Here is a 23869-nt window from a genome sequence, read left to right as displayed (position 1 = left end):
CCCGAGCCCGGGGATAATCGCCCGGCAACTGCTGCGCACCCCCGGCGGGGCCGGAGGCGAGAGGTGTGCGGGACGTCATCCCTCGGGACTCCCGGCGGGGGGGGTGCGGGGCTCCATCCCCCGGGACTCCCGGCCGCGAGGGATGTGCTGGACTCCATCCCCCGGGAGGAGGGCGCGGAGCTCCATCCCCGGGGCGCTCCCAGTCGCGGGAGGGGTGCGGGACTCCATCCCCCAGCGCTCCCGGCCCCGCCGCCCCGCAGTGCTCCAGGAGCCCATTGGCAAATCCCGCCCTCGGGAAGCCCAATCGCCGCCCGGCTCCTTCAGCGGGGCCGCGGATCACGGAGACGGGGACGGGGCGGGCGATGCGCGGAGCTCCGCGCGGCTCCGCGGCCGCCGGGCACAGCCATGAACCTGGGGTAAGGAGGGAGCGGGGCTGGGCTGGGCTGGGCTGGCGGCGGGAGGCGCTCCCGGTGCCCGGGCAGGGGCGGCCCCAGCGCCGCTCGCCCGGCCGCCCCCGCGGAGCGCAGCGCGGCGGTGCCGCGTGGCAGAGGCACGGGGAGCGGGGCAGAGCCGGGACTGACGGCCCGTCCCACGGGAGGGCCTCGGGAAGGGGTCTGGGAAGCGGTGGAGGAGGACGGGACATTGGGGACGGGACACTGGGGACACCGCGGCTCAGTGGTGCGAGGGGGGCGCGCACCTTCCGCGTCCCGCCGGGTGCGGCACAGAGCGGGGACGGGCTCGGCTGCGGGGGAGCGGCTCCGGTCACACCGCTCCGGGCTCCCGAGGAAGTTCCGTGCTCGCTGGATTGTTTTTTTTTTATTTTTTTTTTTTAATGAAAGCTTGAAGACAAGTCTTATTTTGAACACTGATCTTCATAGTAGGGTTTCTCAACCCTGCTATGAGTAGTAGAAAAATGAGCGTGTGTGTACTTAGTTGCCTAAGCACTGCCACGCTTTTGTCTTTTAATAAACCCTTCTAATAAAGCTTGTTCCATTTGGAAAGGTGGACTGTTGTGCATAGAAGCACAATGAAGGGCTGTTACCAGAACACAGCCCCTCTTTGTGGTCAGTGCTGGCATTCTCGGAGACTTGATGAGTCGGTTTTGTAGCACACAGTTTATATTGTAGGATGACGAAATTCTCGAGACAGGCGTATTGCACTGGATAACTATATATTTATATATATATATATTTATATATATATATGAGTGGCACCTTCAGCATCAACCTTTGCAACACCAAATCCAGTTTTTTCAGTAAAAATATACTCTCGTATATTTTTATCTCGTTGATTTCTTTGTATTAAGTAACTTCTCAAAACATTCAAAGCTTGGGGTGTGAAAGACCATCTGGACCAACAGTAAATATTGGCTTGTAATTAAGTATGATTGTCCTTGTTATTAATGTAATGATGTTACATTATCGGATTACTTAATATTTCAGATTCCATTCTCTCTTTCATTTTGCAGTGATGGACTGAAGCTTGAAACTGAAGTACTGGATGGAAGGCCTAGGCTAATTTTAGCTACTTCTGGTATTTTTTTAATCATTTATCTCAAGTAATCTTTAAAGCTTCTTGAAGTTAAACCTAAGATCCAAGCAACACAAAGCACAGCTTTATTGAAATATTTTTCAGATCAGGAAGAATGTTTGTGCATTATTATTTACAAGTCTTTTTGCTCAGGACCTTGGTTCTGAACAGTAGGTTGATAGTGAAGTTCTGAATAGTTTGTCCACTGTGAACAGGTGGCCAGTAGTCTTGCTTCTATTCATAAAAGTGCTATTGTGTATCAACTGGCACAATTGGATAATTTTTTTAACTTTATATCACATTACTTACCAGGGAAAAAAGAGGCCTAATAACTCTCTGCTTAATTTACACAGAATTACATCATTACAGTCATCTTTTACTTGAAAGCAGCTTCAGTATTTGGCAGCTGACATTTTTAATTTTCAATAAGCAGTTTATTTAGGCCAAATCTCATTACTGCCATCTGAAATAGACTTTTCCAGTATCTGTTCACGATTAAATGTTAATAAATTCTATTTTTGTGATTTGTCAGACATACATTTGCTGCTTTACAGCTACTTTCTGTAGCTGTTCTACATCGTCAGGATACAGAAATTCTCCATTTAATGCCCTTTAAATTATATTTCATTTTCTGCATTTACCAGACAGCTGTTTAATGAGGCTTTATGTGGTGTTTTGAGTCAGGAAGGAACATCAGTGTACTGGTAATAAACCCTGCAATACCTCTGAAACAGCAATGCTATGGCTTTTGCTCTTTACAACCAGCAGCAGCAGCATTGACTGCATAGGGCCAGTGCATGTTCCAGGGTGCTCCAAGATAAAGCATTACCTTGGACTGTGAACTAGCCTTGAACAAGCACTCTTCTCCAGAAATTAACTTGGTTATGCACTGATATGAACAGCACTTGCTTGAGTAGAATGATGTCAAAAATTGCATCAGATTGTATTAGTTCTGAATTTCGGTTTTCTGCACTGACAGACACTGCTCACAGTCTTAGGGACTAAAGCAGGATTATTCTGCAGTAGCTTAAGCTGCTGCTGGAGACAGATGCTTCTCTCTTACACAGAAAAAAAAAATCAAAGAAAATAACACATAAGCAGGACTTTGGAGTTCCACATTATGCATCTCCCCACTGTGATGGGAAAAGACCCTATTTGTGTTTCTCTGTTTTACAGAGAAGTTGGGTTTGAATAGCACACAGAATCACACTTAATTTCTGAATAGTCAGAAAGAAGTCAAAAAGTGATTTTTACCTACTCAGATGAGAGTTGAATGCTTGAGAACCCAGAGATGAAAACGGCCACAGAACACCTTTACTACTGAAATGTAATGGTGAAACCAGGGTGGTTCAGGATTAAGTGCCTGTCCCTGCAGGACAACAGTTCAGCATACTCCCAAATTCTAAAATGGTCATGTAGGTTGGAAGCCATTAATAGTGCTGTTTTGCAGACTTTAACAACAGTTCTCCAGTGTCTTCAATTGTTAATGCCAAAAAAAGGTACAGGTGCTACCAGTGCAAAATGATCAGCAGCCAGTGCCAGAGCAGTAACTGCATTATGCTGCTGAAGAAGCCTTATTTCCAATAGATGTGTCCCAGTAAAATAATATCTCTACTACTTTCTCTCCCTTTGCATTAGCTATATGTGCAGGATTTCTTGAGTACCACTTTCCCTCTATTATAATATTTTTTATTTATAAGTATTAAACTTAACATGGTACTTACTATTATTTTTGAGACCACTACAGCTCTATACATCCTCTAGGATTTGGGTTAAAAGACTTAAGGGTGTTTCAGGGCATAGATGTGGGGAGCACTAATGGATGGCATCTCAGCAATGGAGACATAACATCACGTAACCAGAGATAAAGCCATTACCACAGGGCTCTGAGGAATAATGAATAACAGGGGAGGGCCAGACTGGCACAATAATTTTATCAGATCTGTATAAAACTGGAACTAGTTATTGGAATATATCTAATTTTTTTTCCCAACATACTTTTAAAGTGTGTATACTGAAATAAGTAAAAAAAGTAAAATAATCAGGGCAGATGTTACAGGCAAAGTATTTTCCCCTGACCTACAAAACCCAGATGAATATACCAGTTTTCTAATTTCTCAAGATTGTTTTTCAGGAGGAAGTTGTCATTAAATACTTCTTTCATATGTTTGTGTTTGTTTCCCAAAAGACAAATCAAAGCCTGCAATGAAGGTAAGTGGAAAAACTATTAGAATACATAGATTAACTATTTAGTTTGTTAACAGAGAAATTTGAGAATTCATTTGAACTACCTAAATACATGTAATCGATTATATTTATGAAAGAGAAATTTGTACTTATGGGTCCCTTATAACTTGAGATATTCTGTGATTTCTCAGGTTCACAATAGCAGTTAAAACAGATAAATTCATAGTTCTGTGACTATTTTTACCTTTGAAAAATGCTTTATTTTACTTGGCGAAGAAGGTAAAGCAGTACAGGGAATCATATAAATCAGAACTTTCAGAGACCCTAAAGGAATTCTGGTAAAATAGGGATCAGAAGTGTGTTTAAGTTCCAGTTTGGTCATACAGGTTGTCTCTGTCTGAGTAAACTGGAGTGCAGTGGGTTAGGGAAGGACAGAAAGCAGAAAAAGGCCCTAATATATAGGAAATAATTACAAGTGTCACCAAGGAAGCAAAATGACACTTATTGTACTTGTTGCTTCGATCTTCTTTTCATTTGTTTCAAATACAATTTTATTTCCTTATTTAATATATGGGGAAATCTTTTTGCTTTAACAGATGGGGAATAAAGCCAGAACACCTAAACAGGCATTGAGAACAAGGCATGCTGGACATGTCCTGAGGTCAACACAAAATGCTTGTATCAAGCAGGAAAATGTAGCAAAACCAAGGAGTGACTCAAGCTTGTCAATGACAAAAGGTGAAAAACTGCAAGTTGCTAAACACTCGTCACATGAAGCCACAACTAAAGGTCCCTCTTTGATTTTCCAAAGAGATGGCACAAACAGATATCCTGATTCAGAGGATCCTAATGTTGTTAAAAAAGCTAAACAGAAACCTCAAACCCCATCTGTATCAGGTGAAGACTTGACAAGTTTGGTGTGTTTAACACAAGAACAGCTCCAACAGATTCTGATGATTGTTAAAGAAGGAACTAGAAGCATCTCTGAGACTCATAATGAAAAGCAAGAGGAAACGGGTAAGATACCAGCTGTTGAATAAGTTCATTTCATGGAAACAGAGCAAAATGTGAAAGCTTAACTCAGAGTTGATAATTTGTTTGCATGCTGTAGAGATGTTACTCTTATATTCAATGGTCTCGGACAAAATACTGTTTGCTGTTATGGATGTGAAATTTTCTGTTACTGTTGGGAACCAAGCATTTGATAATTTTAACAGTAAAAACTAGGGATTGTTTGATAGTATTCCAGTACTTCATAGAGCAAACCAGCAAGCAGTTTTGGCAATATTTCATGCAAATTTTACATTGGGGTAGAAAACAAAGAATTGCACTGTATCACTGCCTCAGAGACAGGCCCTTCTGGTTTGTGAAGAGTTCAGGTCTTGCAATGAGCAGTGCTGCCATTTTCCTCTGGCCCAAAGATGTACATGTATCTTTTTGCTTAACTGCAAATATTACAGCTGAGTAGTTTTTTTCCTCCCCAGTTCTTCCACTCAGAAGCATAAGAACTGTTGTGTTTCTTCCTGCATTGCACCCTTACTCCTGTTGGTGGGTCTGTGGAGAGGGTCAGCTCTTTGCCACCAAGAATAAGAGACTGCAATTAAGTAGAGTCCCAAAGTCTGAGCCTTTAGCCAAGAATAAGCATTTATTGAGAGTCTGGCATTCTAAAAATACCCTGTGAAGTTCTAACTTATGTGTCTTAAGTATGTAAGCAGGGGTGAAAACACTTTTCTAAATAGTGTGGAGTTTGCAATTTTCTGCTGTTCTCGAAGTATTTTCTCAGTGCTGAAGAAAGTTTAGTGGTCATAAGTATATTTATTTTTTTATATATTTATGTTGTCCACAGCTACTAATGAGGCATCAGAGGAAAACATTGTAGCATCACTCCAAAAAGACTGTGAAGTTTCATCAGTTCCAGGTGAAGGGAACTGTGATTCAAGCAGGAAACAAGCAGCACATCCACAGCCAGAACAGAAAGTTATGTAGGTAGATTTGTGTTACTGTCTACAAAAATTGTGTCCCCAGTAAAGACTTGTATTAAGATTCTTAATAACATTAAGATTGTTTGTAAATTTAAAAGTTACCTTTAAAATTAACAGATTAGCTTTTTAGGTAAAATTCTTTTATTGCTCCCTCCTTTTTTCTAGAAAGGATTCGTGGAAACCTGCTGACATATTTAGTACCTTGGGTGAAAGAGAAGGGGAGAAAGCCTTACTGGAATTTAAAAAGATCCAGTGGAAGAAGGAATTAGGTATTTATGATGTATAGAATATATTTTTGATCAGTTTTTATTACACTCAGGATGCCAAGAAACTTGGTACTCCTTATGCTCTCTTAAATTTATTTATAATCAGTGCATCTGCTACAAATTGAAAAGTACATAATTTCATTAGTCTCCAAGAGAGATTAAGAGTCTTGAATTTCAAAATTTTATGCAAAGATTATCAATAAATTCCGGCAAAAATGCATGTTTACCAATTAAACATTATCTCAAACAATTGCATTGTTATACTTCATATTTTAGGAGCTACTTGCCAGTGGTTTTGTCACATTCAGACAGCAGTTTACAGCCATTATCATCAACACATTCACTTGGATTTTAATGGGACAAGTGTCAGCCTAATCTACAAGCACCACTGAATGTATCAAATTGCAATTTGAATTTGAAACAGTTTGCACTCCTGCCTCCTCACCAAGCAAGGAGAATCTCTGTAGAAAACTAAATATGCTTAACATGTTTAAAACTAAACTTTTTATGATTCACATGGAGTGCTGTGTTTTGGTTTTGACTTGGATTTAGGCCATTTGGTTTCAGGCTTTAATTATGCATTTGTCAGTAGCTTCCATGTATAGCTCCACTGGTTTTAATAATGTTTTAGTAGTCCAAGACTGGTAGAATAAAATTGAGAGAATTTATATGCTTGGTTAGTTTTCCCTCTTTCCCTGGGAAACAGTTAAGCCTTTGGTGTTTTCTTCTTCTAGAGGGACTGCCCAGTCACCTCTGCATCTCTGGGCAGAGTCTCAGCTGCCACTCTCTTAAGAGCAAAGTCATGTTTGGGACTGGTTGGTCAGACAAGGGTGACAGCTCTTGTAGTCCATTTTACAGTCAAAATAACAGGGTAGACATGCATTGATGCCTTTTTTTTCAACTGCTAAATGTTTGTATTAGGAAGTCTTATTGGATGTTTTGGGTTTTTTCTAAGATGAACAGGTAGCACTGAAGAAGAAACTGAAAGAAACCTTGGAGGGAGAGGTGGGATATTTCTGGGCAGAACCTGGCAATAATAAAACCCATAAAGAAAAAGTGGAAACAGCTGACCCAGATCAGGTAAGGCTGTCCATAAATACAGAAGAGTACAGTTTCCACTGCTGCAGAACAATTTAACTTCTAACTCATACAAGGTTTTCTTTTCTGTACAAATCCAGTAGAATCCAATATCAGTGGTGACTTTAAGCTCTTTCCTGGCATGAAAAGCTGCAGCTCCCTGTTCCACACTTACCTGTAGCTCCAGTTTGTAGCTTTGCAACTTAAGATATTTGTAGCATGAACAACTCATTCCTGTCCTTCCATTTTGATCCCTGACTAAAAATATAAATGTTTTCTAGTTCTGTTTTGAGGAATAGTCTCAAATGTAATCCCTGGCTACATAATTATTTACATTGGTCATCTGAGCTCTCACGTAAGTTTGATTGTTTACATAATAATGAGCATAGCAATAGGACTTTTCTTCTGCCTTTTAAAAAGTCAGCTGTCACTCTGAAAACTGGATATGAGAGGCTTAGTTACAAGTTTTGGCTGAAGTTTTAATGAATAGCAGCTTCTAGGAGTATAATTTACTTGTCTATTGTATGTTAAAGGCTATTTAATATAAACCAAACAGGTAAGCTAACTAAAGTCTTAAAAATGATCGTGTTCTTTGTAGACAGTGTTTCCAGCTGACTCAGTCAATGCCACTGAGGAAAACTGTGCCTGTACAGCTGCTTTAGCCACAGAGGCTGATGAAGTTCCACTGAATGTTTCAAGAGCTCCAGCTGGGCAGTCTTCTGATTTCAGTTCTTCTGACTTTCCAGCTGGCAGTTGCACAGCATTTGTTTTCAGGGTGAGATCTTAAATTGCATGCAAGGGTTTTTTTACTTATTTATGGACAACAAATATTTGTCTCCAGTAGTTCTTTTAAACCAGAAGAATTCATTAGATCTTTCTGCTCTCTCTAAATAATTGTGTCTGAATGAATGTTTATCAAAATACTGATGTTTTGAAGACTGAGCATTTTCAAGGCTGATGTGGAGAACAGTACTAGAGGTGTGACATGAAGTATTAGTTAATTTTTAAGTATGTGTTGAAAAAATAGAGAAGTGGGAACCTATCAAAAATAAAAAATATTGATGGCAGAAGGTTCAAAAAGTAGGTTTTGGGTTGTGACTAGTAGGCAGTGATTGAAAGTGGTTTTTTTCAGATGGCACGGGAAGTTCTCAGTGCCAGTGGAGTTTGTTAAATAATACAGACATCTTAAGAAGCAGAAAGAGAAGAATGAAGATGACAAGTAATTTACTTGAGACAGATTACTGCTAATTAGATTGTGATGCTGAAACTACCTGGAACACAGACTGAGCAGTGAACCATAGGAAGAAGAAAGGGATTTTTATTCACAATACATATAAGTAAGGTTTTCTAGAGTGACAAGCTGATGGTTCAAGTTAGAATAATGTTCAAAGTTTGGCTTATTTAGCATCTTTCTAACAGCAGTCAGATACTTTCTACAGTTACAAACTTACTTTTTCTGTGCTAGAGAAAAGCCCACTTATGCTTACTAACTGAAGGCCAAGTCTTTATTACATGGCTAGACAAGGTACTGATTTTTTTGTACAAGGGACTAGCACTTATCTCATTTCAGGAAGCTGTGCCACAGGAACGACCTTTCAGTGCTTTGAAGCATGAGCAACAGAAGAAGTGGCTTGAAGAGTTGGACAAACAGAAGGAAGAAGCTAAACTACGAAAAATAGAAGAAAAACTTAATTTATCAAAGGTATCTGTGGTTTAGAGGGACTTTTTTGAATAACAGAGGTTTTTCTCTACATGTTTGTTCTAATAAATCATAGACCTAGTGAAGTGGCAACAAAGGCATCATTATCTGCAGCATGTCCATGTTTTCACTGTAAGGGTGGACTTACTGAATATTCAGCCTGTAGCTGTTCCAGTATTTCAGTGGCAGAGAACAAACTGTCTGGTATGGTGTTACAGTGCTTGCTGCAGAGATTAAGACAGGGATATTGCTTTCTTTTTTTTTTCTTTCCCACCATATGTAAAAGCACTAGAGTTTGGAAGGTGGTGTAGAGACAATGGCTATATAAAAAGAAATTTTGTATAGGTTAAAAGAGATGAGAAAACAGGAGGAAAGTTATAGACAAGTACAGTGCATCACACAGCTGTTTAAATCCTGTTTCTAGAAATATTATTTTAATACACATACACTCTTATGAAACCTTAAAAAAGTTAAAAAACATCTCTTCAGAAAGTATTGAAGAAAATAGCCTTACCTTGTTTACACTTTGGTTTTTCCAGGCTGTTGAATGTAGGTCTCCAATACTGGATCTAGAAGGAAAGTGTGGGCAAGGTAATTGCTTTGCAGGTGGAATACCTGAAGAGACTTTTAATACTGTCCCTGTTGGCCAACGGGGTCAATACCCCTGGAGTTTCTTTATATGGAAGCTGACTTCTTTCCTTTATCTGTTACTATCTTTACGGATTTTTTTAAGATCAGTGGAATGCTCTGCATTCTTATACAGCCCCATACTGACACACTTTTCCAAAAACTTTGTTTTTTGGAATAAAAAAACATGCAGTGAGACTGTACTGCTGCTAGAATCCCAAATTACTGTCCACAGCTTTAACTCCAGGATTTTATCTTTCACCATACATGAGCTGTCTTCGCATCATGAGATGTTTTGTGTTATTAGTGAACAAGAAGCCTGGTTACCAAAACTCGATGGATGTGAATTTTCATAGCCTGTGGCCTTCTGGATTACAAGGCTACGGTTTTTAGTCCCAACTGAAGCATTTTACAGCAGTTATACAATTCCCAAACAACAATTCATCATTTTAATGCCACAGTTTGTAATACTAGAATAGAACTTTCCTACCCACCCTCCCGAAGAACCCGTTGGTGCCCAGGTCGGTTGTGTACCTACAGGCAACACGAGTCTTGTCATCCTCTTAGTTGTTGAAGGGATCAGGTTTCCTTTGTAAACTGAGTTTTGCAGCTGTGAAGGGAACACAGCTGTGAAGGGTTCCTTCATTAGTGCCTTGTTTTTAATGGGTAGCTGGGCTGTGGGAGGAGGGTGCAGTCACCAGTGAGTAACTCCCCAGTACTTTCACTCCCAGCCTCTGTCTGAAAGGAGGTTAATGGGCACTTAACCTCCTTTGCTTCAACACCTGTTTTTTCAGGTGTTGTCTTATACTCTGAACTCTTTTGCATATTGCAGCACAGACCCTCAAAAGAATTAACTCGATTTTTGAACTGTCTGATCTGCTTCTATATCACAGAGTATTCAAAGGGACAGGAGGAAGAGTAACTTAGATTTTTATAATTTGGACTATGATTTTCATGCTTCTTTTAAAATAGGTGTTAAACTTAGCTGACACAAGGGAATTTTTGTTTAAAGAAAGGACTCCCAGAAACTATATCAGATTATATAATTTTAGGTATTTTCTTGCAGAATGCAAGTTTTAGGTAGTCGTTGTCCAGTCCCTCCAGGGAAACAGTTCTTACAGTCAGAAGTGAAAACCTTCTCTGTAGCAAAACAACAGCCCCTTAGGTAAAAATCTTTTATTAGTGATATATTGGAATGTCCCAATTGCCAACACTGAGCCAAAAAGATAAGACTGGATGGTACAGAAGAGAGATTTACACCCAGTGTGTCACCTCTTCAGAAGTTTTAGGTACTTAGCTGGGATGGCACTAGTGGCTGCTGGGGGTGAAAGAGGTTTTTGAAGGAAGGCTTATTTTATAATAGGCATGTTTAGCTGAAAATTGGATGCTGGAGATTAATATCTCTGCCCAAAGCACATTGATTCTGCTACTGTCCAGAATTAAAATGGAGGGTGTAAATGTAGGACAGTTTAAAAGAAGCCACTTGCTCTTGTTAGTAGAGAAGGAATAATGACACAACAGGAGGAGAGTGAGGCAGGGCCAGTACTGACTTCTATAACAAGCAGTGCCCAGTCCTGTTAGAAAAATCATGGGACAGAACAGTACTATAAATTGAAAAAACACTACCAAAAAGCCTGACCTTATGTTAATTTACTTTTTTATTTTTCAACACTTTTTCACTCTATAAATCTTGATGTTTGTTTTTTTCTGAAAATGTAGTAGTGATGTTTTTGCTGACCAAATATGGATCAGCAGGATAATTCCTGGTCAGACTTGCATTTTAAGCAACAGACAGACTTGTTTTCCCATTTAAGGAATTAACTGCTGTCTGTATTGTAGCTCCCTAACAGAGCTTTTCTAATGTTCCTGTTGTACAAAATGTGTATTGTCTGTTTTGTGAAGCACACTTTACAGAAACAGTGTGATTGAGTGCTTTTCCTTTTTTTTGTTGCTTGATATTTATTTAGGCAGAAGAGCATGACAGATGGGCAATGCATTTTGATTCTTTTAAGAACCACCTTAATGCTAATGCACAACACCCCCTAAATGGAATGCACAAAAAGCAGCCTGAAAGTCTTTGCCTGTCACCTGACCCTAAGGAGCTGACTGCTTTTATTCACCCTTTTTCACCTGCAGCTTTAGGCAATAATCTCACGCCCTTAAAGGTGGGAAATGCAGAAAAAGCTGCTAAAAATGGTGCTTTGGAACAGAGTCAGAAAGTCAGGTGAGTGAGCTGTGTAAGGATAATCATCCCAGCCAGTACATTTCTGATACCACCTCGGAAGTTTAAAAAAAAACAAAAATATTTCTTTAAATCTGATCTTTGGATCTTATTTCACTTTTTCTTTCTTCAGAAATACCTATTGTTTCACTTGTGAAAGACTCAAGTGCTTCCATTGTTCATTAATAACATTTACTGCAAATAACCTTACTTTGTTCCTTAGTAAAATGAATTCCATAATTATGAATTAATACAATGGGATAACCTCAATATGAAAATGAAATCTAACTGATTCTAACAAAGAAAGGCTTTAGGGTTATTTTCCAATGATTAAAAACATTTGCCTGTTCCTTTGTTCTTAGTTTCCTCCGTTCAATGACGGCTCTCCTGGACCCTGCACAGATTGAAGAGAGAGACAGGAGGCGGCAGAAACAGTTAGAACATCAGGTAGACTTTTGTTTTAAAGTCTAACACTGTTTTAATAAGAAGGAAGGATAAAAGGTAATGTCTCGTGAATAAAGCATGAGATTTAATACCAGAATCCAGGCAGGCACTTGACTTTTACGCTTTAGATTGCATGTACAATTGTTTGCAGTGTTTCATTCAGTCAGACTCTACAGTGTCCTTTCAATATTTGAAAGAGATGATTGCCTTTCTATAACTGAATTCTTGCCTCCAAAAATGTACAGTTCAGTCTTTAGAGCTCCAGTGGGTTTGTGTGCATTTTCCTGCTCTCCACTGTTGTGGGGAGGACTAATATTTACAGATTCCCACTCCACGAAGCTTTAGCTTTTTATGCACTTTACTGACATTTACATAACCTCTGTGGCTCTCTAACTGAATGTATATCTCCATGGTGTCTCTAGCACCATGTAAAGAAGTCTCAGTATAAATTTAACAAGACTGTTCTGGTCAAACTGTTACTCTGCTAGATCAAACTCCTGGCTGACAGTACATACGTAAAGTAAAAACCAGACCTTCATTTCTCTACAAGAAAAATAAAAGTGTTTTCTAAAACATTAAAAGCTCCTTTTTGTATCTCAGTATTGCAAAATGCTTGATGGGGCTGGTGGTTTTCCAAAAACAAAGCCAAAAGTGTTTGAAATAAATTGTCTTGATTTTTCTTTTTGTCATTTTTCCAAATCCAATTATTATACACATATATGAAAGTATATGAATAAATAGCTTATAATACCTCAACGTTGTATTTTTCCTTTTTTTTCTGGTGCTGCTAGAAAGCAATAATGGCCCAGGTGGAAGAAAAAAGGAAGAAGAAACAACTGGAGGAAGAGAAGAGAAAATGGGAGGAACAACAGGAAGAACTGCGCCTGGCACGAGAAAAAGAACAACTGCAGAAACAGTTTGAAGAAGAAATGCTGAAACAAAAACAAAAGGAGGTGGGGTTTTGCATTATCTTTAGTGCAGATAGTCAGACTGAGCTTTGAGGAAAATGGTTCTTGTTCCTCACCTTCAGAATTGTGTCACTTCATCATTTTGAAAATGAAAACTCTGAAATTTAGAAATTTGAAATCAAAATCTGTTTCCTCAACTGATAAACTTATGACACCATACAAGCATAAAGCAACTTACTTTTTCTGAAGAAGGGCCTTTTCAGGAAGAGATATTATAAGAACTAGCAAAAAGGGAAATGTAGTTCTAAATAATGCAGAAACATCCATTGTAAAATGCAAATTTTAAATTAAAAAATACCACAGAGTATGTGATGCAATTATTGTTATTGGTAACTCGATGCTTTTAAGATATTTCAGTACTGTGAAGTTCATCTGACTGAATGTGCTTTTAGTCTGAATTAAGAATTTCTTAGAATGTAGTCTGGAACAGTAATTTTAAAAGTCATTCATGTTCTACAGCTTTCCCCTCTGTAACTATTGCTGAACTTTACATACTGCTTTTGTTGCAGAATAATTCAAATTTAGTAGTAGAATGGCTAAGGCTTAGTAGGAGAGTAGGCCTAGAGAGCAACACTCCAAAGTAGTAGGTTAGCAACCTTGTTCGTGAGAATGGAATGTACTGAAGAGGTAGGAACAATAATCAAAGGATTTAGCCAAGCATGTATATAACGATTTGTTACCTTAGATATAGTAAGGGTCTGCTGAACAGTTTCTAGGGGTAAGACAACTTAAGCAGATTTATGATTAGAGTAGATGATTACCAATTGTTATCAGTATGAAATATGAGTTTGTGTTTGTAACTAAGTGTAACTGCTTTCAAGTAGAAATTGTACGTAGACATGTTTGTGTGAGAGTATAAAAGCTGTATGAAAAACGAGGGTCTTCGGAATCCTGACTTGGGACGCTAGTCCTCAGGTTCCCGGGCCCCGAATAAAGCACCGCATAAACCGGCACTCTGTTGGTTTGTGTCTTTGTTACGGGCAACACTTTCATATAAAAGTTAAACCAAAAGTACCTTCTGACCTTTGTTAAGTACAAATTTTGCATTTGTATATGTTCTTACCTCTGCAGAAGGTTAAAAGCTTCGTCTGATGTTTCATTCTTCCTTTTGCCACAGTAGCAGCTATTACAGTTAGTCTCCTATTTGGAACAGCAGCAGATTCCATAGTGTCACTGCTCCAAAACCTGCAGACATGTGGATCCCTGATGCCAGGGACTGGTAAAACACAGGGAAGGTCATCCTTGCCTGTAACTGCTCAGCTCCTTCAAAACATGTTACACCACCGGTTGTTCTTCTTTCCACCTGCAAATGCAGTAGGAAGTGGGGATGAGATGGGAATAACAGTTTGGAAATGAGATTTTCCCTGGCCTTGTCTCCTGCAGTTGAACCCACTGAGTCTGGAAACTGTAACCCCCTCGCATTTGTTAGGGAGCTTTTACTGTCTCCTGTGGAAATAGGAGGAAGGTGGGTTTATTATTTTTATTTAGGCTTCTTTCATTTCATTAAACCACAAGATACAGGAAGCCACAAACGGCTGACATCAGATGGCTTCTAGAAAAAGATGAATTTACTAGAAAGGAAATAAATATCCAAATAACTTTTAGGATCTAAATGCTCACTTTTCTATGCTAGGATTGAACAGCCTTCATTAGTACAGCAGAGGTTCTGAATTTATCCTTAGTAATCATAGAAATTATACATTACATATTGTATTTACTCAACTACTTTTAGTTTTGGGGAAAAAAAATATTTTCCCAAAATAACAATATATGTAAACCTCGAGGATTACATGGGGATTAAATAATCCTATTAATTTTATTCTCAAAATAAACGATCACATATTTGCCTTTTTTTTTTTTTTAAGGAACTCGCAACTCTTAAAACCAAAGAGCTCTATCAGACAATGGAGAAAGCTCAGGAATTAGCCCAGAGATTAAAACAAGAACAGCACATTCCAGACGTGGCTCAGAAGGCACATGACATTTCCAAAGGTCAGAACAATCCTGGTGGTGGTAAGTACAAGCCTTCTCCTACTCAGTTGGCCTGTTCTTTGGGGTTTGAAAGCAAGTTGTTTCTGGTTTGGGGTTTTTTTGGGTTTGTTTCCCTGTCTGCATTTGGGTCAGAAATGGCTCCTTCACAAATCAAGTTTCATTACAATTTATTTACCTTCCAAACAAATACAAGTGTTGACTACTATGGTGAATATTTGAGTAAGTGTCAGGTGCTGTATTACATAAAGAAACACCACCATAGTCGGGTAACTCAAATAGCACGGTTTAAATTGAACCTATGTCACTAAATGGAACAATTTTACTTACAACTTTTCAGGTGACACGCAGTGTGAAGATTGTCATTCTGGTATTTCACATCAAAGTAACAATTTCTGTGATGATGTCCAGAGCCACAGTGAGCAGCAGGTTTCTCCTCGGAAGGACACCGCTGTACAGACAGGTACGACCGACCGCTCTTCAGCAAAGGCAGAGGCAGCAGATTTGTGAAATCACTGTAAGCCAGAATGGAATAAAACTAGAAGGAAATACTTGCACAGACATAGGCATGTTGGTGTATTAGAGTGTATCACTTTATTCTTCTAAAGAAATTCTATATTTGTGTAGTTGGTACTTACCAGTTACAGATTCAAATCATGCAGTCTGCAATACAGGGTTGACTTAGAGTCACAAGTCACGTAGGCCTAAATTTATTAAGGCATTTAAACATGTATTTGTAGTATTCTTCAGTGTGAATGTTCCCAGGTTTATGTAATATGATTTGGTATCGAGCAGGGCTGAGGTTTTCCTAATGTGTCCTTGAATATATTGGCAGAATCATTGTCAATAATTCTGGAACCAGAAAACTCATTAGAAAATGAGAGCTTACATTCAAATGTTTAGAAGATGTTTACATTCTTGCTAAATATCCAGACAGAATTGTAGGTCCACCTAGATAGAACATATTCCAGTCTTCATCTTCTTGTTTTTGTATCACACCATTAAAAAACCCAGCTCAAACTTAGTCTGCATTTTTTAAATGTTCTAGATGAGGTGTGAATGAGCAAATTCTGTGGAAACTTCCAGTCATTTTATGCCTTGTATGTAGAACTGTATTAGCTTGTCACTTGGGAAGTGCAAGCTTTATTTTATTCCTGCTTGCCAAAGCACCAATGTAATATTTTTGGGTTTGACAGTGCTGGTAGAAATTTTACTGTGAATTTGGACAGTTTACAAATTAAATAATGTTTTTGTGAATGCCTCTTAGTAAAGAAAAAAGCTGGATTGTTAATAATTTAAAAATAGAACAAATCATTTCAATTGGACAACAAGGATTAGGAAAGTTAATTATTCCCAGTAGTGCTGTGAGTATGACCAAACCATGGGCATGGCTGGAAAACTATACAGAAGCTGTGTTTTGCTCTTTACTTTTGAGTACCATGACAGAAGTAGAATTCTGCATTTTAAAAGAATGTTGTTTCATTTTACATAAATTTTCTTTTACAGTGACTTGATTTTGTTCTCTAATCTTTTGGGGTTTTCCCCTTCCTTGCTAGGTTTGCTTCTACTGGTCCTATCTGTCTTCCACATAAAAAAAGAATAAAAAAAGCTTTATAAATAACTGTAACAGTCATTTTTGAATAAAATCATAATCGTAGATTGATATGCATACCAATGTCAACCAAGTAATTTGAATAGCTTAGAGTTACAATACAATTTATTATTTTTTTTAGATTACTTTAATACTGCAGCATACACTGAGTCAGCTGAGGAAAGAACTGTGCACTGTGAATCACCTGATATTTCTATAGAATATAAAGAAACCTCTAACAGCAAAAAATACCAGAAGGAAATGCAGTATATAGATAAAAATAAAATATCAGGAAAAGAGACTGGTTGCACTTACAGTGACCTGTATGACCAATATGCCAGAAAAGAAAGACAAATTAAATCTTCAGAAAAATACAGCAAAAGACCTGACTGGAACATAAACAAGCCTGGGAAAAGATACATTCCAGCATCAGAAAGATACCCTAAACAACTACAAAAACAAAGGGAAGAAAACAAAGTGAGGCGACAAATGGAGCTGCTTCAGCTGATGGAAAGAAACACCCCCGGGCACCTCTGGGCAAGGAAGGGGGGTTGTTTGGACAGGACTCCCTCACCTCGGGAAGAAACAGCTGTGAGGAATAAGGGGCACAGAGGCAGGAAGGTGGGTAACTGCTTGGGCTTTAACAACAGTGATGTGCATTTCTGAGACTCTTGTTCCACAGTTTTGCCTGCGTGGGAATTCAGTTCTGTAACCTGAAGCACTGAAATCTTCCTGCTGCTGTCCTTTGTATTAAGAACCCTATTTCGTTCATCATGAGCAGAAGAATATATTTGAATTTTGTGAATTAGCTTTTACTGTTATTTCAGTTGATTCCTTTTCACTTATTCACAACCACTGATCCATTATGTGAATAGGGAGCTTGATTGCAAGCAGAGTGCAGGCCAGCACTGACCTGCTCTTTTGTGTGCAGTCATTATGTTGTGGTGCTGGGTGAGGTATAGGAGCACCTGTTCAAGAAAACAGTGTTTACTTCTGCAGAGATTATGGATTATTGAGGATGTACTCTCTTGTCACAGAAATGCATCCTTCTTAGTGGAATCATTTTCCATTTGCAATAAGCATGTATCAGTATAACTTGTGGCTGGAACAAAAATTTGTTTAAAGAAAATACTATCAAATATTATCATGCCTTCTCTCTCTCTCCCCCTTGCTCACTCTCTCTATGCATAAACACCTCAGTTTCTAACACCTTCAAACAGAAAAAACCTGGATCTCTCCTATAATAATCATTGTCTTGGGTTGAACCTTTCAGTTTATAAATGCAGCTTTCCAAGGACATAGAAGTATTTATATAGTATTTTTGATAGTGCTTAGAGCTGCCAAAGATATAGAAAATGGAAGAAAATCTTCCTATAATCTGCTTAATTTAGTTCATAGACACTGCAAGTCTCTTTAATGCAAATCTTTGATAAATACCTTTCTGCTGAACCCAGGTCAAATAGTCCTTTCGGAATTTCAAAACAAACTTTGAAAAATCAGAGCTTTTAATGTGGAGATTTTTGGTTTTACTTTTGACTTTGCTTTCTCCTAGGAAGAACAATTTTATAAGAATCACTTGAACGGAGAAAGGTACGTCAATATTCTGCATTAATAAAATTAATACATTAATAGTGAAATACATTTGCTTTTCTTTCCTGACTTTTTAGATGTAGCTGATTGTCTACTATTAAAAATACACATGACCAGACAGACTGCAATTATAAAAGCCGAGTAAATGAACAAAAAGTCCTGTCCTCTGAGAATTCCTTGCCTCTGCTAGTTGAGAAAATTAATTACATTACTTAAGTATTGTTTGGGCTTTTCTTAACTGCAGTTGTTTCATACAGATCCGAATCACCACCTGTTCCAGCAGTTAAGAACAGATTACTCCAAGTACAACAGAGACAGATCCATGCTTCTAATTTCCTGGTGCATAACAACAGCAGCAGAAGAGAGAAAAGCATCAAAGCAGATGCCGAGCAGAGCTCCCCTCCTCCTGTCCCCGAGGCTGGAAGGCCTCCCTCGGCCCAGTTCATCCCCTATGTCCGAACTAAGGAAGTGTATTACCTCGATCCAGAGGCACCAGTGACCAGACCTTCAACACATGACCCACAGTATCGACAGTTCCATGGTACTGAAATGATTCGTGTAGAAGAGGTGTTACAGTGTTATAGATGCAAGTGCTACAGTTTGATCCAATTTTATGTCTGTTTTTACAGAATTTTGTTGTAGTCCACGTGGGTCACAGCCCTGCACACAAAGGCTGTGCAACTAAATGATACTCTCTATTAACCCAACAAAGCAACCACAACAAAAGTTTAAAAAAAAAACAACCAAAAACAAAAAAGCAACCAAAAAATATTTTCTCTCTCTTTTTCGTCTCTTTACCTTTAATGAAGCATGATTGCACTTCTCTGGCATTATTGTATATAGATTGGGCTTTAGGAATCTAAGTGTTGTTTAACTTAAAAACAGTGATTATAATCTTGATAGCAACAAAACCTGATTTTCACAAACTGTGAAAACTTACTGCTTCAAAATTAAAATTAATAAAGGGTATTGTTAACTGATTTGATGTACATTTACTTCTAGATTCTTACCAAATGCCACGACAGATTTTTAGCTCAGATCACATTAGAGATCCTCTTCTAAATCCTGATGTAGTTAGAGAGAGACAACAAGCAATTCTCAAAGGATTGTCAAAATTACGCCAGGTAAGCAACAACTTAGTGGATAAACATGCATGTATACTTAAGTAAAAATGAACATTGCAAAACTATTATATATCATAATCTTTAATTCATTTTCCATTATACGATGTATGGTTTGGGTCCTGTCCTCTACTTTTGTTGCCTCTTACTAAGTTTACTTTTCACATGTTGCCTTCCATTTTTGGACAATCCTTACAGTCACACCATGGGCTCTTAGTCCTTAGATTAGCTATGAAACAGTGGAGTGCCTGAGAGAACCTGAAATCAAAAGAAATGGCTTTGTTTCCATAGTTAGGGTTGTCTGTAGTAAGAGTGTATGAATTTCAAAAAAAAGTGTTTTAACACAGCACTAGAACCTTGTTAATGAAGTTTCCCTTCTGTAGTTCCTGCATGAGTGAGTCTCAACAGAGCAGTGGGGCTGATGCAGAAGGGTTGTCAATCCTAGAAAAATCCTGTATATTTGCAAACTGGAAGTGTAAACACTTATAAAATCCTTCCAAGACAGTTATTTGTTAGCATGTAAAAAGAAAATTCAGGATTTGTCAATCAGGCAGATTTTCTGAAAGTAAAATTAGTTTAAGACTACAGACACACGAGCTCCTGAGACAAAAGCCTGTGTGTATTTGTATATGTTGTTCTCTTTGTAGCAAGTTACTGGTAATGGTATTGAGTTACTAAAACACAGTGAATTTGATACTCCACCTGTTGGCAACAAGGTGTGGCCCACAGCAGGTCTGGACAGGCACACGAGCATTTAGTTCTCTTTTGTGCTTCTAAATGGTCTGACAGGGCTGCAAGACAAAAAAACACATTTACTTTAGTTCTGGTTTGGTTCTTGAAGAACACTGAAGATAAACATCTGTCAGTCCCTTCCCTTGCTTTTTGAATGGCTCCATTCTAAAAGACCTTTCTTGCTAGCAGCAGTATTTATTTTCCTCTTCCTTGAGGGAGGAAAATTTCATAAATAATCAAAGGGAAAAAAATCTGACAGACTGAAGTACACCAAAATTACAGTAGTTATTGATTACCTGGATTACCTGTTGTGCTTTAGCAAGGAAGTACTGCCATGCACAGGTGGTGTTTCAGCTGCAGGTAAATCCCTTGTGCAAAGGAAGAGTCATAACACACCCCAGCTGAGGAAGAAAAGTTGTGACCCAAGAACAGTGAAAAGCTGCCTGTTTCCAACAGCTCCCAGATGGGTTGGACTGCATCTCGTCTTCCCCAATGCTCATTAACATTTTTGTTAAATATCTACAGTTGTTAAGTATTTTGTATTCAGGCTTCATTTACCAGTGGCATTTTGATTAAGAGTGAAGCCAGATTCAAAGCACAATTTGATCCTTCTGCTTGCTGAGGTGAACAAAAGGCGTGGATATTTAAAGAGGTTTACATTTTTGATGCATAGTAAATATTCAAGTCTTAACAGTGGCTAAAAAGTAATGGTAAGGTTAGTCTTTCAGTGGATCTTGGTTCTGCAAGAGAGTTAATTTAAAACATGTGGAGTTCTTTTTTAAATGCCCTGCCAGATGCAGAATGTATTTAGGACATGAACTGTTGAACTTCAATATATTTGTATATCTAATTATTGTGTACTCCTGCAGATGACACCTGTTTTGCATCATTTATTTCACTGAGAAAGAATAAGTAGTGCAGTATTTTGTATGAAATACAGTTTAGACAACGAGCAGAGTTTTGTTTCAGAAGATGATTAGTCTTGGCTTTTGTATTTATATATACATATATATAGTGGATTGATAGTTTCAGAATATATATATATGTGTATATATATATATATTCACAACATATTTGACCATTCTTTAGCATTCTTTTGTCTGGGAAAATTCACAGAATATTTGACCAGTCTTTAGCCCTTGCACTCCCAAGTGATGGATAAATACAGTTGGGCTGTTGCAGTAGCAGCCCAGAGGAACTGAAGACACCAGGGAAAACAGGAGGGCCTTCCCCTGCCAAAGGGAGGGTGTCTTGCTGCTTTCATTACAAGACAGCAAGCCTGCCTATGTCTCAGGTGACAGCAGTAATAGGAAAAAGCAACAGCTTTACTTTTCCTCACTGAAATCAAAAATCGGTGGATAAGCCAGCAAAGTGAATTATTTGTGAAAAAGAAGGGCCAAAGTTTAAGAAAAAGGAGAACACCCCCCACACCAGGTCAGTACATACCAGAGCACCTTAATGTTCAAGGCAATAAAGGCACTTCAGCAGCCTGTAGCCCACGATGGCCAGCACTGGGCTGTGGGAGGACAGAGCTCACTGCTGGTCCCTCCGTAAATATTCCACATTACTGTGCTCCAGGCCCTTCTGTTACCTCTGCACACCAAGTGATAAACATTGAACTGTCAGCTTTCAATGTTACTTGTTTCTCAGCCCTTCTATTACCTCTGCACACCAAGTGATAAACATTGAACTGTCAGCTTTCAATGTTACTTGTTTCTCAGCTCTTTATTTAGGGCAGTTCATTTTATGAGTTGGTTTTGTAACGTGCTACTAAATGCAAGAAACTAATTATTAGAAGTAATTATTGACACAGGGACTGAAAGCTGCACTGACCCATTAACAATAATAGCACATACTGTTGATTAATTAGGAAGCAGTTCGTCAAGGGATTGAAAGTAGGCACCTGCTGCCTTTCAAGGATCCCAAGTTAAGTCTAACAGGCTGCTCTGCTTCCATGCCACAGGAATATGTGTCTAAATTCTTGTAGTGCCCACTGCCTTGCATCAGGTCTGTGCTGAGCTGTGCCAGCAGCCTGTAACCCTTATCTTTGAGAAAGCTCCTGTAACTGAGAAAAATACCTTTTTTTTTTTTAAGTTCCTTGCTACCAAATTATTTCTGACAGGTCTAAAATAGAGGGAGACCAAGGTGCCAGATGTATCAATATATATTATCTTGTTAATTACAGTAAAAAGACATTTTAAATTTATGAACATACTTTACATACCTGTATCATGTGGTACGTAACAGACAAGGGTACACTTCCAGGAGGTTTTTTTATTATGGATTTTTTTCTTCCTCAGTACTTAGAAGAGCCATTAGCAAAGCAGGAACTCTGAACCTTTTCACAGTAAATATATGTGTATATCCTGAAATGTCTGACACTGGTCTGGTACAAATGGCAATGCTGCCCTTGATCTTAAGTATCACTTATGTTGAGACTAAAAGCTGATACCCATCAAGGTTTGGGGTTCAGCTTCATACAAGAACACAGCAGAATATGTGAGACAGTACACAAAGGAGTGAGCTTCAGTTATATATAGTGGAAAAGTCCTTTTTCCCTCTGCATGGTCATCCCTGGGAACTGGACTGGCTTCCACTCCAGTCCCACTTCAAGTCTTTTGCAAAGTTCCCTCTGCACAGAGAGTTTGTACTGCTTTTTCTGAAGCTGGGTACTTAAAAAGTATTGAACCTCAACAGGTAAATTGTTTTCAGGTATGAAACAGTGACACATCATTAGTTCAGGCTGTGTGAGGAGGACAGAACACTCACCTTGTATTTGATGTATTCCAGGGCCTCCTGCAGAAGCAGAAGGAGTTGGAGAACACTCTGATTCCCACTGTAGCTCAAGAGAACTTCATTCCACCATTTTGAGAGGTACATGTGAATGTTCTGAATTCTTAAAATGTAAATGCACAGCACTTTGCTACTGTAATAATTATGAACCATCTCTAGCTTTTTTATGAAATTTAAATTATGAGAATTTTGATAGATTACAGGGTCACATTTTATATTGAAGGTACATTAAACTAATGCTGGTGTGTCTGTTCAGAATGGTCTTCGAGATGTAAGTGAATTTAATATAAATCACCAAAACACAGAAGAAAACTGTTACATGGGGTTTTGTAGAACTCAAGTGTGTGTACTTTGATAAATAAAAAGATTAAGATGTATTCTGAATGGCTTGGGTAGTCTTTGTTAGTATTTTTAACTGTACAATACTGCCTGTACTTAAATATTCAGCCACCTTTTAGGCTGAAACAGTGAATACAAGGGAGTTCTTTTTTCTAAAATGGTTATTTATTTGCCATGTTTTGGGGGAGGGTAACAACTATAGTCTGGTACTGGTTTGTTCTTAATTTGAACCAGTAAGTCAATCACCTCTTAACAGAGGCAAAGATTCAAGTTTAGGGAAAAGTCTATGGCTTTTGTTAGTTCATTTTTTAAAAGCTGCCCTTTTTTAACCAAGAATATTTATCCCAACTAATTTTGTGAGTTTAGAAAAATGTAGTTTAAACACTATCATGTGGTACCAAACAGCACATTCTGCACAAAAGCACTAAAATCAAATTACAAACCCAGAAAAGCCCCCACAGGACTTTGGACAACCTGAAGACAAGCAAGAGAGAGAGAAGAGTCTCTGTAAAAGCAGCAATGCAGTAAAAGGGTCGACTCCAAAGGGTCCGACAAGGGTCATCTGGAGACTCCACAGCTCCACACTGCCAGCTGCTGCCTTCCAGAAACCTGAGTCAGAGATGATGGACAAAATGAGGCAATTAAGAGAGACTCGGGGGGGGGGGGGGGAGGGCAGGGGGGAGTTTATAACTCACCTGATGTGAAATTAAAAA

General features: G+C 38.6%; 1 protein-coding gene and 2 long non-coding RNA genes across 5 annotated transcripts; 1 reads left to right on the top strand and 2 right to left on the bottom strand.

The window, feature by feature from the left end:
- The first annotated feature begins 224 nt into the window (after positions 1-224).
- Positions 225-23691, top strand: CCDC66 (coiled-coil domain containing 66). Of its 3 annotated transcripts, XM_032699588.1 has the most exons (20): positions 225-416; positions 1469-1533; positions 3719-3741; positions 4314-4734; positions 5564-5699; positions 5865-5968; positions 6921-7045; positions 7641-7817; positions 8613-8744; positions 11336-11592; positions 11952-12036; positions 12825-12986; positions 14867-15014; positions 15331-15453; positions 16724-17202; positions 18134-18171; positions 18429-18712; positions 19174-19295; positions 22815-22898; positions 23562-23691. In XM_032699588.1, the coding sequence occupies exons 1-19, from the start codon at positions 406-408 to the stop codon at positions 22893-22895; spliced, it is 2973 nt and encodes a 990-aa protein (XP_032555479.1). In that variant the 5' UTR covers positions 225-405; the 3' UTR covers positions 22896-22898; positions 23562-23691. The 3 variants fall into 3 exon arrangements, with proteins under 3 accessions (XP_032555479.1, XP_032555478.1, XP_032555480.1); XM_032699587.1 differs by lacking the exon at positions 23562-23691 and having other exon boundaries at positions 22815-23194; XM_032699589.1 differs by lacking the exon at positions 23562-23691 and having other exon boundaries at positions 226-416; positions 3665-3741; positions 22815-23194.
- Positions 9915-16479, bottom strand: LOC116792557. The gene is made up of 3 exons (XR_004359182.1): positions 15321-16479; positions 14065-14304; positions 9915-9978 (listed from the first exon to the last, which is right to left on the bottom strand). It is a non-coding gene; the product is annotated as an uncharacterized LOC116792557 (long non-coding RNA).
- LOC116792556 lies at positions 18486-21004 on the bottom strand. Its single transcript, XR_004359181.1, has 3 exons — positions 19995-21004; positions 19182-19236; positions 18486-18715 (listed from the first exon to the last, which is right to left on the bottom strand). It is a non-coding gene; the product is annotated as an uncharacterized LOC116792556 (long non-coding RNA).
- Positions 23692-23869: the final 178 nt, after the last annotated feature.

This window comes from Chiroxiphia lanceolata, chromosome 11 (genome assembly GCF_009829145.1).
Source record: "Chiroxiphia lanceolata isolate bChiLan1 chromosome 11, bChiLan1.pri, whole genome shotgun sequence".
NCBI classification, from domain to species: Eukaryota; Metazoa; Chordata; class Aves; order Passeriformes; family Pipridae; genus Chiroxiphia; species Chiroxiphia lanceolata.
The sequence above is the reverse complement of the archived record's forward strand: the minus strand, read 5'-3'. Positions and strand labels throughout refer to the sequence as shown.

What these genes read in the sequence shown, in the direction of transcription:
- CCDC66 (XM_032699588.1), top strand. An exon ending in GGACACCGCTGTACAGACAG is followed by an intron (nt 15,454 to 16,723) that starts GTACGACCGACC and finishes TATTTTTTTTAG; the next exon opens with ATTACTTTAATACTGCAGCA. An exon ending in AGGGGCACAGAGGCAGGAAG is followed by an intron (nt 17,203 to 18,133) that starts GTGGGTAACTGC and finishes GCTTTCTCCTAG; the next exon opens with GAAGAACAATTTTATAAGAA.